Genomic DNA, 15,610 nt, shown 5'->3' on the forward strand with positions numbered 1-15,610 from the left:
CTGAGGAAAACTTTTGGGTCTTTAGCTTGTGATTGTTTCACTATGTTCACCAGCTAGTTGCTAACTTTGTCTGTCTGCTGTTTGGTGCTGGGCAGGCAAAATCAAAATAATAAGCTCAAAGACACTAAAACGCTTCATAAATAATGATAAGGAGTGACCCTTTTGACATTACATGTAATGAAATGTTAAATGTAATTAAATAATATATTCTAAAGAATATATTCTTATGACCTCCACCTTTTTGAAATGCCGATTTTTATTTATTTATTTTTTTACTTAATTTTACTTTTGAACAGATGGACCCACATGAAAACATCCTTTTGGGCACCTTGGACATCAAGAATGACATGGGCGTTTCAGAGCTGGCTCTGGGTCTCAATGACCCACGAAATACCATGCTGACATACGACAGCTCAACTTTACAGTACCGCAAAGCAGGGCTGGCCAGGCACAACTTTGGGCGAAATGCGCTGGAGCGCCACATGACTCAAAAGAAGAGCCGACTACGGAGGCGCGCTTCACAGCTAAAAATCACCATCCCAGACTTGACTGACGTAAACTCTATTGACAAATGGTCGAGGATGATTTTCCCAACAGTCTTTTCCTTCTTCAACATCGTTTACTGGCTTTACTATGTCAATTAAAAAGAAAAAAGAACATCAGTGAGGGCAAGAACAAACAGCAAAATATGTTGCTCATTTCTTGTTTGTATCTGGTTTGTTTTCATTTTAATGTGATCTTGTAACACTGGACTGAATTACTATATTCAGGACTGGATCCATCATATCTTGGAATACCACATTTGCTGGCTAACACGTGAAAACCTTATAGAAGAGAGATTACAAACATATAAGGTGCCTGTTCCTGAGTAATTGTTCAAAATTTTACATATTTTGTGAATTGTGTATCTTACCATTTTTTTTAAATGTTTGCATATTTTTTATGTTTTTATTATGTTAGATTTACAATTTACATAATTCATTGCCAAAATACCATATCAGTTAGATACAAATTAACATGTTGACATATTAGTTTTAAATGACCGTTTACTTTCACTGACACTACTTACAAGTGCTGAAGTCAACATGGTTTACTAAGATTAATTATGTCAAAGAAATATTAACTATTGTTACTAGAATTAATTTGATACCAATATTATAAGGGCCTGAACTTCACAATTTACAATATCATGTAATGTAAAAGACATTTATGATCAACCTTTTTGTACTTTAATATACTTTTCAGTTCCTAAACCATCTTAATAAGGTGGCATTACATACTATCAACTAAGATCATTCCAGAACTTCCAGGTTTTAATTCAGATTGCACTTAAGAAGCCTGTTGAAAGTCAAAAATGTATGAAACTAGTACAGCCAATCTGGATTGTCATTATTGTGTTCTGTGTACTGTGTCAAACTGTTGAAAGAAAGTAAAGACAAAACAAGAGTGAGAAAAATATGTAGGAAAGAAGATATCAAATATTTGTCTTTAACCAAATTGGCTTTAGCTTCTTATATATTATTATAATTATCAATATTGGATTTTATCCCAAAGCACATGTTCATGCAATATATGTCTTTGGGGAAGATTGTATCTGAAGAAAGTAGTTTAGTCTTTAAGTAACTGTTAATGTAAATATCACATGTATAGGATTAATTATAGGGAAAATGACCAACAAAATTCCTTCTTCAGCACTCTATTCTCACTTTCTCGGATAATTATTTACATACAGATACAAATCGTTCACAACTGCTGAAAAGGCACTTTATCAGATATGATCATTCTTCCATGGTTCAAGAAGAACACAGATGGTGAAGCTAAAATGACTCGACTGGTCTGCAGGAGGGCGAGAATGCATAAAAAGCACAAAAATCATCAAGTATCAGGTGTCGACACCGGAATTTTAATACAATTTTTTTAATGCAGATAATTTTTCTTTTTGTTTCTAATGGTTATATACTATATCTGCCTCCCAAGACAGATTATTATATTTATTATTATAGGTTTAAAACCGCTTAGTCACTTATTGTTTCCAGATTAATCAATGGGTTGATGATCATAAAGGATATAGCCGTAAAGACAAAACAAATTTACAGATTATAATTGCAGATTATTTACTAATGACGTTGTGCTTTTGACTGTATGTACACAAGGTAGATTTTATAAAAGATTTTGCACACAAGTTCTTAAAAGCCATAGAGGCTGTACCGTAGTTCTTCTAATACCTGGTGCTTATGGGGGCTGTCTTAAGAGGAACTTTATTGATATGACTATGATTACACTTTATGTCTCAGTTACAACAAGGTTAAAATGTAAAAATACAACTAGGGCTGCAATACACAAGAGTGTCATATCCTTCTCCCCACAGATCTGCCACACTGTCTGTCTGAATGAACTGTGGTGTTTAAAGTCTCTTTTCTGTATTAGTACTAAATCATTCATCAAAGAGTTAAATGTAAACTATCGCTCGGAATTCAGGTTGGATGAGGCGACAAAAAAAAAAAGAGAAAAAAAAAAAAAAGAAGTTGGTTCGTTCAAGTGAGTGACAGAGGCTCATATATGAAATTGTGCCAACACGAACATTAGTAAAGATGTAGAATGGAAGAAGGGGTAACTCCAAATATCACACAGAAATGAGAACTAGTAACCGGAGCTTTTGTCTCCTTTGATAAAAGATCCAAGACAAAGGGCTCATTTCTCCTGGCACTCCATTCGTTTTGATTGTGGAGGCGTGAGTGAACACTTAAACATTAATGTTCTAATTCTTTACTTAAAATGTAGCCACCTCCAGTTATGTCTCACTGCATGCTCTGTACAGTAGTAACTCCTTGATATTCTTTTTTACATCCTTTCTCCTTTCTCACTGAGCTGTTTCGTTTCATTTGTGCTTTTGTGTTTAATTCACCTCAACTAAGCATACATGCATATGTAATTACAGTATTAAAAAAAGTATATTTTATTGGTATTGCAAATATTGATGATATTAAAAAGATTTAATTTTTTTTATAAAAAGCATTTATGTAACAGTTATGACTATTTTAAAAATGACACACGATTCATTTTCACAAGCACTGCCCAGCAACTGACATGTAAACTTTAAACAATGCGCACAGGTCTAACTTAACAACAGAGTCCAGTTCAGGTTGAATCTTGGGCTTTCACCTCACTGGTGTTTACATGTCACTCATCAAAATGAGTCATTTTCACTCTGTGTTGAGCTAGGTATTGAAAAGTATGTACATTGTTTTGTTTTGTGTTGGGTTTTTTGATAGTTCTGGTGATTATGTCAACAAAATTCTTTAATATATTTTTCTCTCAAACCACTTTGTTAATTTGGTAACAAAAAATTACAAAACATGTGCAAAGATTCAGAATTCAGAATTCAGTAACTCTATCAAAAAACTAATAATCGGTGTTGTAATTTTTTCTATAGATGAGGATAAGTTGAATTTTGGATCATATCCCAAAATAAAAAAACATATTTAAATAAAAGTATGTATATATCAGATAGTATATTATTAATCATCAATTGGAGCATATTATTCTTGTAAATAAATTCCTATAAGCTTTCTACAGAAAAGACAAAAGGACATTTTCAATATCATTTATACTGTAACGTAAAGAGAATGCAAAGGCTGATATGAAACAATGTAAATAGTTTATTTTACAGTGGCACTTGATCACGTTTCTTTTTTTTTTTTTGCTCTGTTTGTCAAAGCACTTTTTTTTTGGGGGGTTTTGCCAAAATGTAAACATGTAATCATGAATGTAGTTGATATTCTTTTGCAGCATGTATTTGCTGTAATGTTTCAGCAAAAGTATAACAATTTATTGTACCAATGATCAGCTAAATACAGCTTAATGTACACCACCTTTTCTCACACAGACACACACACACACACATACACACACACACACACGCTAAGGGTTAAGTGAAAAAGAGGCTGGTGATGCCTTCGTATCAGCCCAAAATTCAACCATCTCAGGTCAGCACAATTCACACTGCTAACAACACGACAACCACAAACTACAACTTTGAACCCAAGAATTGTACTTAAAGGAAAGTACCTTAGTGAGCTTGTTCCAGATGTTTTCTCTGCAATTTGTTTTGCTTTTTTTCTGTTTAATACAAGTCCAATAGAACCATATACAGTACTCAGACAGTACTAACAGAATGACACTCTTTTTTAGCCTAGGCAGAATCAAAAAACTAAAAATACTTTACAAGTCATTAAGGTACTAAATTCACCTCAGCCATAGACAAGTCTCAAACTACCCAATATAAATATATTTCTTAAACTTCAAAATAATACTGTATGTGGTATGACATGGTGTGCTTGAGTGTGAGAGTGTGTAGTGGGTGTATGTTTGGCCAGACAGTAATGTTTTCCAAAGCACACCGGCAACTGGAGAGAAAGGTCTGCTTCATAAGTTCTACACTTTGAATATGTGTTTGTACTTCACAGCGCTTTTTTGTTTCATATATTTTTATATTTCTATACTCCTGTGTAAAAAAAAAAAGAAAAAAAAAGAAGCTGCAAACACTGTTGTTTGGCGAAACCTTGTAAATCCAATTTTGGCAGTTTTCACATTTATACTATACAGAATGAGTATATTGTCCGCTAGGGAATCTGAAAAGTGAATGATATTTATGCTTAGGAAATCCTTTCATAATCCCTTGTATAAAGTTTAAAAATACATGGTTGTAAATGGTTTGAAAATGGCTTTTTTTTTTCTTCATTCCTGGGAAGTTAAGGTTTTTGGAAAAGCAAGGTTTTCATCAGACAGCAGAGTCTTCTCTGGAGAGCAAGGACAGACTGACATCCTTAAAAGCCTAAATGACACATGTTGGTGACAGTGTATGTTTGCACACACTCACAGAAGAAGCCTTAGCCTCCTGCTGCGCTGGACTTCACTCTGAGCAGCGTCAATCCTTCTTACCCTCTCAACACCCTCCACCTTGAAAAATCCTTGTATGTGTCACTCACGAGAACATTCCCAGAAACCCTGAGCTGTACCCTTCTTAAAGATAAGCCCTGTAAAAGTCAGTGTCTGTCTTTACTATGAAAACCTATGAAAAGGAATACATTGTCAATAAATATTGTATACAGTTCTAAATCTGTGAGTGTTTTTTTGGATTCAGTTTCAAGAAATAGAAAACTGAGACTAATGAAAATGACATTTTTGATGGATGGCAGTTACGACTTTACCCAAGTTCCCTGCTTGGTGTGAACATTTATTTTCAGAATTGTCTCACCAAATAGCCTCAGCGAGACCCACGTTAACAACTCATATTTCATTGGTCAAAGTTTGCCCAGAAGCTCAAAGGTCACTTTTATACTTGCTGGCAGTGAGTGGCTAAATTTACCAAACCACTGCTCATGCATTTTCAATTCAGTCCCAAGGCTTCACATCACAGAAATCACCATAATCCATTAAAATGTTGAGGCACATAATTCTCATCTGGAGTTGCGATATGCTGCTACTGCTGCTAGGTATGTTTGTGATTTCAACACATTTCTACTGGTCCGACTAAGACAAAGAAAATAAATGAATACATATTCAAAATAATAAACCAACAAACTATAATTAAAAAAAGTTGTGAGCTTATTTTTAATCATCAAGACTCTGCATGAGAACAGTCCTGATCTTAATAAAATATTTAAGAACCTAGAGTGTTGGTCCAAATGGAATCTGGGTGTAGCTGGCAAGTAAATATTTTTCAGAGCACATTCAAAGATGCACAGTCGACTGCCTCTAGGAATTATGTCCATATTGGATGATTCCACACCTTGTAGTCCACATTCAATTCTGCCAACATTCAGGACCAATAAAGGAAGTAGGTGCCCTTTACAAAGTAAAGCAGACACCATATAGCATGTAGCACACCTGACTTTAAGGCAGACTTAAATCCCCTCTTAAATGACTGTAACCACAACCTTCCCTATCCAACTATTTAAGTTAAGCCTAACCTTAAAGTTTATAGTTCACAATCATACCATAGTCACCATGCAAAGACATTATAGAAAATGTTTAAGTTGGCATTGGACATTTTTATGATGTTAATATTATAATATGAATATTATAAAATAAAATTAATAAATAAAATTAATACATTTTCTGAGATATCTAATACGTGCTCAAACAAGGAAGTAATTCACAAGCAGTTACTTAAATGGGCACATTTATCTTTGCATATTTCAGCACTCTGGTGTTCACATATTTAATGCATCAAGACCGTACGCAAAGTATTAAGCCCCCATCAACAGTAGACTGTCATCCACAGCATCTTTTGCTTTCTGTAAAATACAGCAAAGATGTTTGAAGAAAACTGATACCAAAGGTTAAATAGTGAGCGGACCTGTGCAGAAATGTGCCGTCAAAAGGATTCATGCAGCTTTGAACAAGCTGTACAAAATACTTCTACATGATACCAAGGCATCTAGGTCTTTTTCCTAAACATAAGCTACATTTTCAAACCAAAGCTTCAGGAGTTTCACTTTAACACACACTAATGTAAGGAACATTGTAGCAAAGTTACAAGTGCAGCCTCATTTAAATACATTTTTTTTAGAGCAAAATGCTTTTTTAATCAAGCCGCCATACACGAGCAAGCAGGAATGTTACGCCCCCATAACTTCTGACTGTTGTGGCCCCGGAGAGCGGCATGTGTGATCAGTACTGGACGTCTTGTGGTGATGGGAGAGGTAGGTATGCCCAGAATGCCCATGGTGCAAATCCTGCTACTGTCATTCCTGAGAGCAGAAGAAGCTGTTAATGAGGCACTGTGGTTTCTGGAAGACAGCTGTCACTATACGCACTGCTGATATGAAAGCAGCAGCACATAACTGCGCCTTTAAAAATATGTGACAGAATGCCACTTCTGAGGAAATAATACCACGATGACTGAGATGCCACAAATGAACAACTGCAGTGCCCTGAAACAGTCCTGAGTTCCGGTGGAAGCTGTTGGCAGATTATTGTGCCATCTCCAGCTCAGAATGTGTGTGTTCAAAATGCATACAAAGCACTGTGTAAACCAGCTTAATCAAAAGAATTTGCATCCCATGGCAACAAGGATCTTTTCAAATTTGCATTGCCTTTTTTTTTTTTTTATCCCAGCGCAGTGTGTTGCTGAAACCAAGCCACGGCGGTGTAGAAATAGAGCTCTGGTGGCTCTGGATAGGAGGACATGAGTCATGACACAGAACTGTAGGCAGGCCTGGCACTACAACAAAGACAGTAGAGCCTAATGCAAAATGCTCTTTTTCATCTTTCACCCACAACACCCTTTTTGGTCATCACCCACAGCATGTATGTGTGTGTGTGTGTTTGTGTGTGTGTGTCTGCACATAACCCACGTTGTCTTTTTTTCCCAGATTAAATTGACAAAGAAAAGCTGTGTTTATTCAGCCAAGATGTTACACCAGCATTATCTCAAAGGGTGACTCACCTATGACGGATACTTGTTAATATAAAAGCATGACTTTGTGAGTTATTACATCTGAAGCAAGTGAAGAGGATGAGACGCCAGAAGTATGCTTAAGTGCGTGTATGTGTGTGTGTGTGTTTGTTTTCTGCTTTTGTAAATGACTCATGTTCGACACTACTAGACTTGCTCTAGCAACACTCTGTCACAACATGACTGATCAGTTGGTGTTGTACCTTCCACTGCAGCAGACAAAGCCACAGCTGGCTTCCAAGGACTCCAACATAGATACACGGGGAAATCAGTAACACGACCGGTCTGGCAACAGTGCCTTTAATAGCAAATCCAGAGACCCCCAACCCCCACCCCCCATACCCCCACAATATACAGTAAAAATACATCCTCTTTTTGTGTTTCCTTTTCTTTTTGTGTATTTTCAATAAATTTCCATTAGTTGAGGAAAACGTAAGCGTGAAAAGTTAGAAGGGTTACTCTCAACAAAGAGCACTATAATGATAAAAGTTCATTTCTGTTGACTTTAGGTAACTCTTTGCCCGGCAAAGATTTTGAGCTGATCTGAGCTGAGCTGCATGTCTGTCTGGCAAGGCAGAACAAGGTTGACGGATCAAAGCTTTACTTTTGTTTCCCTGCTTTGTTCATTTATTTCCTCATCTTATGAAACTTCAAGAAACATCTTTAATTCCTCTGCCTCTGCCTTTCTTCCTCTGTAAGCGTGTGTCCCTAGTTAATTAGGAGGAATATATGTTAATGGGACGCTGCTAGCAGACTAATTAAGATTCTGATTAGAGCAAAGATACTGTCAGCTAGTCCCAATGTGTGTGCCTGTGTCACTGCGTGCGTGCTTACGCGTGTGTCTTGCTGCTGGCTCGCTTGTCGAGGAAATCACCCAAGCTCTAACATGCACTGGATGAGCAGATTACACAATGTACTGTGTCTTTTTGTTCTCTGGTTAGAAAATGAAACTGATTCTTAGCTACAGTGGTGAATTACCATTTTTTTAAATAAAAAAAAATAAAAATAAAAAATAAAAGCATGGTTGATTATCTTAGTCAGCCAGAGAATGTGGAGTTGGATTTGTTAAGAAGGAGGAAGTTGTAAACAGGGTGCAAACTCCTCATTTGAGCCTGGCAAAAAAAAAAAAAAAAACACAGGCTGAATTTAAGTCAGGGACACTGATCTGTCTAATCGCGGCTTTGTTTGTGTGTGTGTGTGTGTGTGTGTGTATGTGTGTGTGTGTGTGTGTGTGTGGTTCCCTCTGCCTGCGTTTATGTCTCTCCTTATTGTTGATTAGGTCTGTGTGTTTTTGCCACGTTGCTGTGCTGTCACTTTGAACCTTGCACGCTACAGTGTGCAGACATGCTATGTTCCCTTCAGGTGAAGGAAAAAGAAAATCAAAGACTTTTTCTCTCATGCTGTATATCCGCCATAGCAACAGTGTATTGAGAAGAGCAGAAAAAGGAAAAAAAAAGAAGTTATATTAACAATTCCTTCTGTATGTCTCTGTCTTGGCTTCTTCCTCTCAGTCTCTCTTCATGCGAGGCATTCTCTCTGTCTGTTTCAGTTTTTATCCTGTTTGTTCATTTCCGTTCAACAATCTCTTTTCATCCTTCTCTTCCAGCTTCCTTGTTTCATCACATTTTATACCAGTTCTCCAGTTTTTTATCTCCACAGCATTGCCCACGTGCTGTGCCATGTGCATCGCTAATGTGAAGCGAGAATCCAGCATCTGTAGGGTCGCAGGAAAGAGCCGACACTCGTCCGGTGCGGGGAGTTCCTCGGCATAGAGAAAGAAGTCGCAGTGTGCGTTCACAAATGGCTCACTCACTCATACAGTATGCACATTATGAATGATGTGCGCATTGAAGAATGAACTGCAAAGACGAGATTAATTTATGACAGGGAGATATATTTTTTTGTTTGAAGTCACTTCGTATTGAGCTTCACTAACAACTGAAGAAGGAATAGGAGACTTTCATGTAGGGCGGAGCGGGGGAGATTGCACTGCATGGTTTGCTGTGCGGACAGAAGTCATTGTTTGAAGGAAGATTTATGTTCCTTCGAATTGATCAAATCTTTCTGTTTGCTGTCACGCTCTGCTGTCACACTGTGTTTTTAAGGTCGCGTGAAAAGGTTCGGTGAGAGAATTGCAGCTGAACATTATATGCACTCGCAGCCTCCGGCGAAACTGAATCGTAAATTCTGAGTTGGCACCAGGGCCATCAAACATTAGGAGAAAGAAGTCTGAAACCTCCAGCACTCTTCACAGAGTCGGCCGTCTCGTCAAACGGAGCCACCGGGAAAGAGGGATCATGGTCGCGGAGGTGACCAAGAACCCAACAGCCACAACAAAGCTTCAGAAGTCCATAGCAGTGATGGGAGAAGGATGACCATCCTATTAACAGCCCACTTTGAATTTTCCAAAAACATTCACAGGACTTTATGACTTTAAAATGACTAAATGGTCACTTTATGGGCTGAGGAAACAAAAAAATGTAACACTTTGGGCAGAACTCCAGGCACTGCTCATCACCTGGCTAACGCCTACGGTGAAGCATGGTGGTGGCAGCATAATGCCACGGGGGTGCTTCTTGGCGACAGGGACAGGGTTGTTGAATGCTATATTGTGTTTTTTTGGCCCTTAATTTTATGTTGGTGGATGTTACTCACTCTATTACCCCTGATACCTGCCAGGGTCCTCTCAAGGCAAATACTGGCAAGGGTGACTCAAAGTAAAAACACTTGTAGCCATGTATACTGTCACCTGTGAGCTGGAAATACTTAGCCTCTATAGTAAATGGCATAAAGGGAAACGGTTGCACTGTCAAATAATGAAATGCTGTTCTTCTTCCAGAATTCTTATCTTTTCACAGCTGCAAAGCCTCATATGTGAATGCACAGCGCAGTCAGAGATTTTTTTGTATCCTTCTGATCTGTGCCTCGATCAATGCCATGACACAATCCTGTCTCTGAGCTCCGCAGGAAATTCCTTCCTACTCGTGGTTTGCTTTTCACTCTGATACGCATCATCAGTGTGAGACCTTTGATAGACAGGTGTGTGCCTTTCCAATCAAGGCGTAGAAACCCCTCGAAGATGATCACGAGAAACGGGAGGCGAATGAGCTAAATTTTAAGTATCACAGCAAATTGTCTGAATACTTATGTTAATATCATATTTCAGTTTTTCCTTTGTAATAAATTTGCAAAAAATTTATAAAATTCTGTTTTCAAATAGGGTGTGGAGCACGAATATCCAAAAGCACTTTCACAGGTGCTGGAATCAAAAAGGGTTTAACTACAGGCAAAAGTAAAAAAGAAAAAAAAAGGAAAAAAAAAAGATCTGCACACTGTGCTAATAGCACCCAGAAAATTAATTAAAATTGGCAACGTTTCGATCTGAGAGGATCTTCCTCAGGCCCTGTCTCTGCCTGCGGATCTTATTAAAATTCTGTTTTCGCCTCGTCATTATGGCATGTTGAGTGAAAAAAAAAAAAGAAAGTGGATATATACTTTCTGAACGCTATGTACAGCTACTTAACACTTCACATAAATGTGACCTTTTTAAATTGATGAATTTTACTTCAGACAGAATCAGAAAAACCTTGGGTGCCTGCAGTGGCACTTAAGAGACTGATCTTTGCCTTACATTAATACAGTACATGCATGAACACGTTTGAAAAAGGCTGATTGAAAGAAATACATTATAGAGGCTGAGTTGCACTATAGGGCTCTGACAGTTTGGTGGATGGAAGACAACAGTTGAGTGCAGATCTGCCATAACCACTGATGTCCTTGTGTGGGAGGTGCAGAATTACAATGAGCGAAGATAAAACACCTTAAATTTGTTTAGCCTGGGAGGAGAAAACACATTTGCTTAATGTATTGCTCAGGTCCTAGAATAAGCATAGGCCATTGTAAAAACTGTTCAATAATTCCAGGCCAAAAGCCAAACAAACATTGGCAGTTGCATAGAAGGTTTTCCAATGAATTTAAAATTACTATTCCCTGGGAATATATTGCTTCCTTTTCTTGCCATAATTAAAGTCTGGAATAAAAAGAAAAAACAGAGCTGTGGATAATTGATCATAAAATGATGTTTATTAAAATTTCCTGATGTTCATTTTTTCATATTAGCTAGAGGATATGGATAAATGTCTTTTTTATGAGCTGTGTCCCCGATTTTGTTCCAAGTGTCTGTTCAGGAGAAGGCTTCACATCAGTTAAATTCAGTGTGCTATGAACAACACAAAAACACACATAAATCACTTTTGCCATTCGCCTTCAGCAGACACTGCATAAAGCTTCCTCGAAGAGTCGTCTGAAAACCTGTAATGATTTGAAGTTGGCGATGATGTTGAGAACAGTAGGCGCTGTTCTATCTTAAACGGTATGAAACAATCAGCCTAATTCATGCCGATGAGTAATCTACTGGCAAATGTGTTTTCTTTCCTGACACATACCTGCTATTGAAATCTTGAAACTGAAACACTTCCTCTGCCCCATTTCTCATACGTTCAGTTCTTGTGCTGCATGTGAACAAGGAGTGGTGGAGAAATGAGCGGAGAAGCATAACAAATGCCGATGCTTCCATACAGCGCGTGACAGCTCTCCGAAGGGGTTTGATGAGCATGGAAATGATGTGAATCACACTGTAAGCTATGGCCTTCACAGTCACTAGACCTCCACCCAGTACACACCACTCTTCACTAACATTAACACAAAATGAGAGAATATATTATGGAAGTATAGTGTGTATCCCTCCAGTAGAGTTCAGAGACTTGGAGAATCTTTTATCTTTCTACCCCAGTTCACTATTTGAATTCAAATTCAGAACTTTTAATGCAATCTGTTTTTAGTTTTTTTTTGATACACCCATTAACTTTTAATGTATCACCATATATATATATATATATATATATATATGTATTATATTTATCTATCTTTATGTCTCCACCTTTTGTTGTGTTCAAAATGTTTAACGTTAGCTGTGTTTCTTATGGTTAAAACCATCATATCACAGAAACAGCGCAGAGTACAAAATGTGCTTTGCTCAATGCACCTTTGACCTGAGTACACGGGCAGATCAAGAGCAAAACTTTGTCGCCAAAACTGCACTGCAGAGCTTCATGGTTACTGACACAATCCCCATTGCACCTCAAAGCAAGTGACCAAACTACAAAAGGGGTGAGAAAAAAAAGAAAGAAAAACATTCAGTAAAAATGTCAGTTTGCTAGCTCAGAGCTGAGCCTTCACAAGAGATCTTCCAACTACTTATTCTCTCATCATTATTCACCCTCTTCTGACATCACATGCTCACATCACACAGACACACACTCGTTTTCTTTCTAGTTATCCAATAATGGGTTCCTCCTGTTTAATTCTACTCAGGAAACAGGTTTGAAGTCATGCTGTCTGTCTGTCACCAGGTTACCATCACATCACATTTGAAATCCTCTCATATTCATGCCACTCATCTCCTCCCCTCGCTCGTCGAAGAAGCTGCCTCTCAATAGATGATTGGAAGAAAGGCTTCTTATGTACCTTAATACCAATATGAATTTCAACAAGGGTAATTTGCTCTGTTCAGATTCCAGTAAAAGCCAAGCAACAGGCCATTTCCATTTGGTATATCCTCTCGAGTACGGATAACATGGGTGTATGCACGCGCATACAAACGTACATGTCTTTCCAGTTCCCGTTTTCCACTGTTTCCATTAATCGCTGGAGCCTCGAGGTCTGCACCCCCTGAGTGCCCCTCTAGTTTTATGTGCTGCCATCCATGGAAGATTTGAAAGTTTATGCAAATTCATGATGAAGCAAAGACAGTGAAAAAAAGCACACACAGACAACAAGTGTCATAGAAATGTGCAGTGCAGACAAACACATTAGTCAGGATCACTATGTCCAGGTTTCAGCTTTTGTTAAATTTACACTTACATTCATGATTTTTGTTTGTTTGTTTGTGTGGATTTCTCATTATCTTGTCTTCTATGTGGCCAAGCAGATATTTTGAAATTTGAAAAGCAGAAGATGGAAATCATCATTATTATAACTTTTTCATTTCCCTCAGTAATCCTTCATTTCCAACACAAAACTTTACTCAAAGGGTAGACTGCAATCTGTAATAAAGTAATACAGTATAGTAATAACACTAAAAATAATAAAAACACAATGTACCAAAGTACATTGCTCAGAATTGTGATACTGTAACACTAAATATAAGTCATCTGATCTTGTGAGAAATCAGTTACAGTAAGTTGAGTAAATATTAAAAAACTGAACAACATTACACTAACATAAAGAAACACATTAGGCAACATTTAATAACACAAAACAATACAGACTCACACGGAGTAGAAAAGGTTGTTTTTCACGTCACCTAACCATCTGCTGAATTCACCCACACAAACACACACCTTCAGGATGAGTGCACCCACATTTTCTCTGGCATTTGCCAGCAAAAGCCATCAGCAAGTTGAAGGTCTGCGAGGCATGAGTAAGGAATGTTTTGTGTGTGTGTGTGTGTGTGTGTGTGTGTGCAGACACTGAAGATGTTTCTGTGAGCAACCTCATTCCTTGAAATATAAGTTTCTTTAAATAAATTTATTTACAGTATTGCAATATTATCTTTGCAATGTTTGTGTTATAATAAAGTTCACATTAGCAGGGGTTTTGAGCATTTAAAAAACAGGGTTTAGTGGTGTTGCTAAAATGTTGTAGTAGCTTTGGTACACTTATTTTTCTCCATTTTTTTTTTTTCAAAAGCAGAATATTTCATTTAGTCAAACGTCACCTTTCACTTTAACATCAATGTACATCAAGGGCTCTTACAAATTTAATGGTACATGTGTGATCAGATATTTATATATGCAGGAGAGCTATTTGCTTCTGTTTGCCCATGTGTGTCTTTTTTCAGCTCTTCAGAGTAATTCAGATCATAACTGAAAGAGGCTTTCATCTGATGTGTGGACAGCTGTTTTTTTTTATTATTTATTTTTTTTATTCATATACATTTATATTTATCATTCATTCATTTTCATGTGTTGGTTCAGGAGTGAAACACTAAACTTTGGGCATAAATGTTCTATTCTTTCCATTATGATTCAATAAAAGAATACATCCATAGTGCTTTGTTGCTATGGAGATGGCCCCACTCATAAAGTGTAATATTACTATATGATGATGAAAAACCCCCACCTATGATAGCTTGAGTAGCTACATTCTAGTTTTTCTATAGTGTTTTTGGTTTTGTTTCATGTTATTGTTCTGAAATCTTTATATATGAATTGTGCAGATACCTGTTTACAGGTATTTATGCAGATGCTCTGTAGAGATTAAAATAGATGTATATCAAAGAGCTGCTTAGAAACCAAACACGTTCTTTATTTTCCGCGAAACATGCATTTTGTTCTGTTAATGCTACAATGCTAATGAAGCTACAATGCGGCGTGTAGCTTCACCACTGCCGAGGAAAAAATAAACAAAAATTTGTAATCTGTTAACATTCAGGCTGCTACGCTCTCAAAGAACGCCTCCAGCAACACCTAATTTGGGAGAATAAACAATAATTTGTTTCAGAATATGCAGAATAAGCACATGTAAAAAAAAAAAAAAAAAAAAATCAATATAAGGCAGTATACAAGACACTTAGCAACTCTGTCACTTGTTGAAAAATAATGTGTTTACTTTGCTCTGCAGTGGGATCACAACAGCGGAAGGTAACCTGTATTTCGGCAGTACAGATGTGAATGAATGAGATTTTGATTAGCTGACAGTGGTCATGATGAAATGTCAAGCTTTGCCGGCAGTAATGATGGGGAGGTTGCAGAATGTATTCAGAAATACGTCGGTGTCAAACTGACTTTCGCTGCACCTGCAGTCTGTTTATTCAGCTCTACTGTGGACAAATTACGGGTTAGAATTACTGCAACACAGATGCAAAGCATCGTGGAGTGTTTGATGATCATCATCTGCGATAAAGATGTGTACAGGGCAATTTAGGACAGTAATGTGGTCCAGATGATGGTGTACCCATGCAATATCCGCACAAACACATTTTATCACAGACACTAAGGGCATTCAGTAAAAGCTTCTGGCCAAGTATCAAAAAGTGACCAAAAAATAGCACAGATGGAAAATTGCATACAACCTTCCAAACCCCCC

At 37.4% G+C, this 15,610-nt stretch overlaps 1 protein-coding gene across 1 annotated transcript in view; it reads left to right on the forward strand.

The window, feature by feature from the left end:
• Positions 1-5,118, forward strand: part of gabrb2b (gamma-aminobutyric acid type A receptor subunit beta2b) — a 76,468-nt gene extending 71,350 nt beyond the window's left edge. The window contains exon 10 of the mRNA XM_023429360.2: positions 297-5,118. Within this exon, the coding sequence (XP_023285128.1) occupies positions 297-644 (348 nt within the window). The 3' untranslated portion in view covers positions 645-5,118. The remainder of the gene's footprint in view (positions 1-296) is intronic.
• Positions 5,119-15,610: the final 10,492 nt, after the last annotated feature.

The sequence above is a fragment of the Seriola lalandi genome, unplaced genomic scaffold, assembly GCF_002814215.2.
Source record: "Seriola lalandi dorsalis isolate HSWRI2012SDOR001 ecotype SW California unplaced genomic scaffold, Sedor1 jcf7180002054893, whole genome shotgun sequence".
Taxonomy (NCBI): Eukaryota; Metazoa; Chordata; class Actinopteri; order Carangiformes; family Carangidae; genus Seriola; species Seriola lalandi.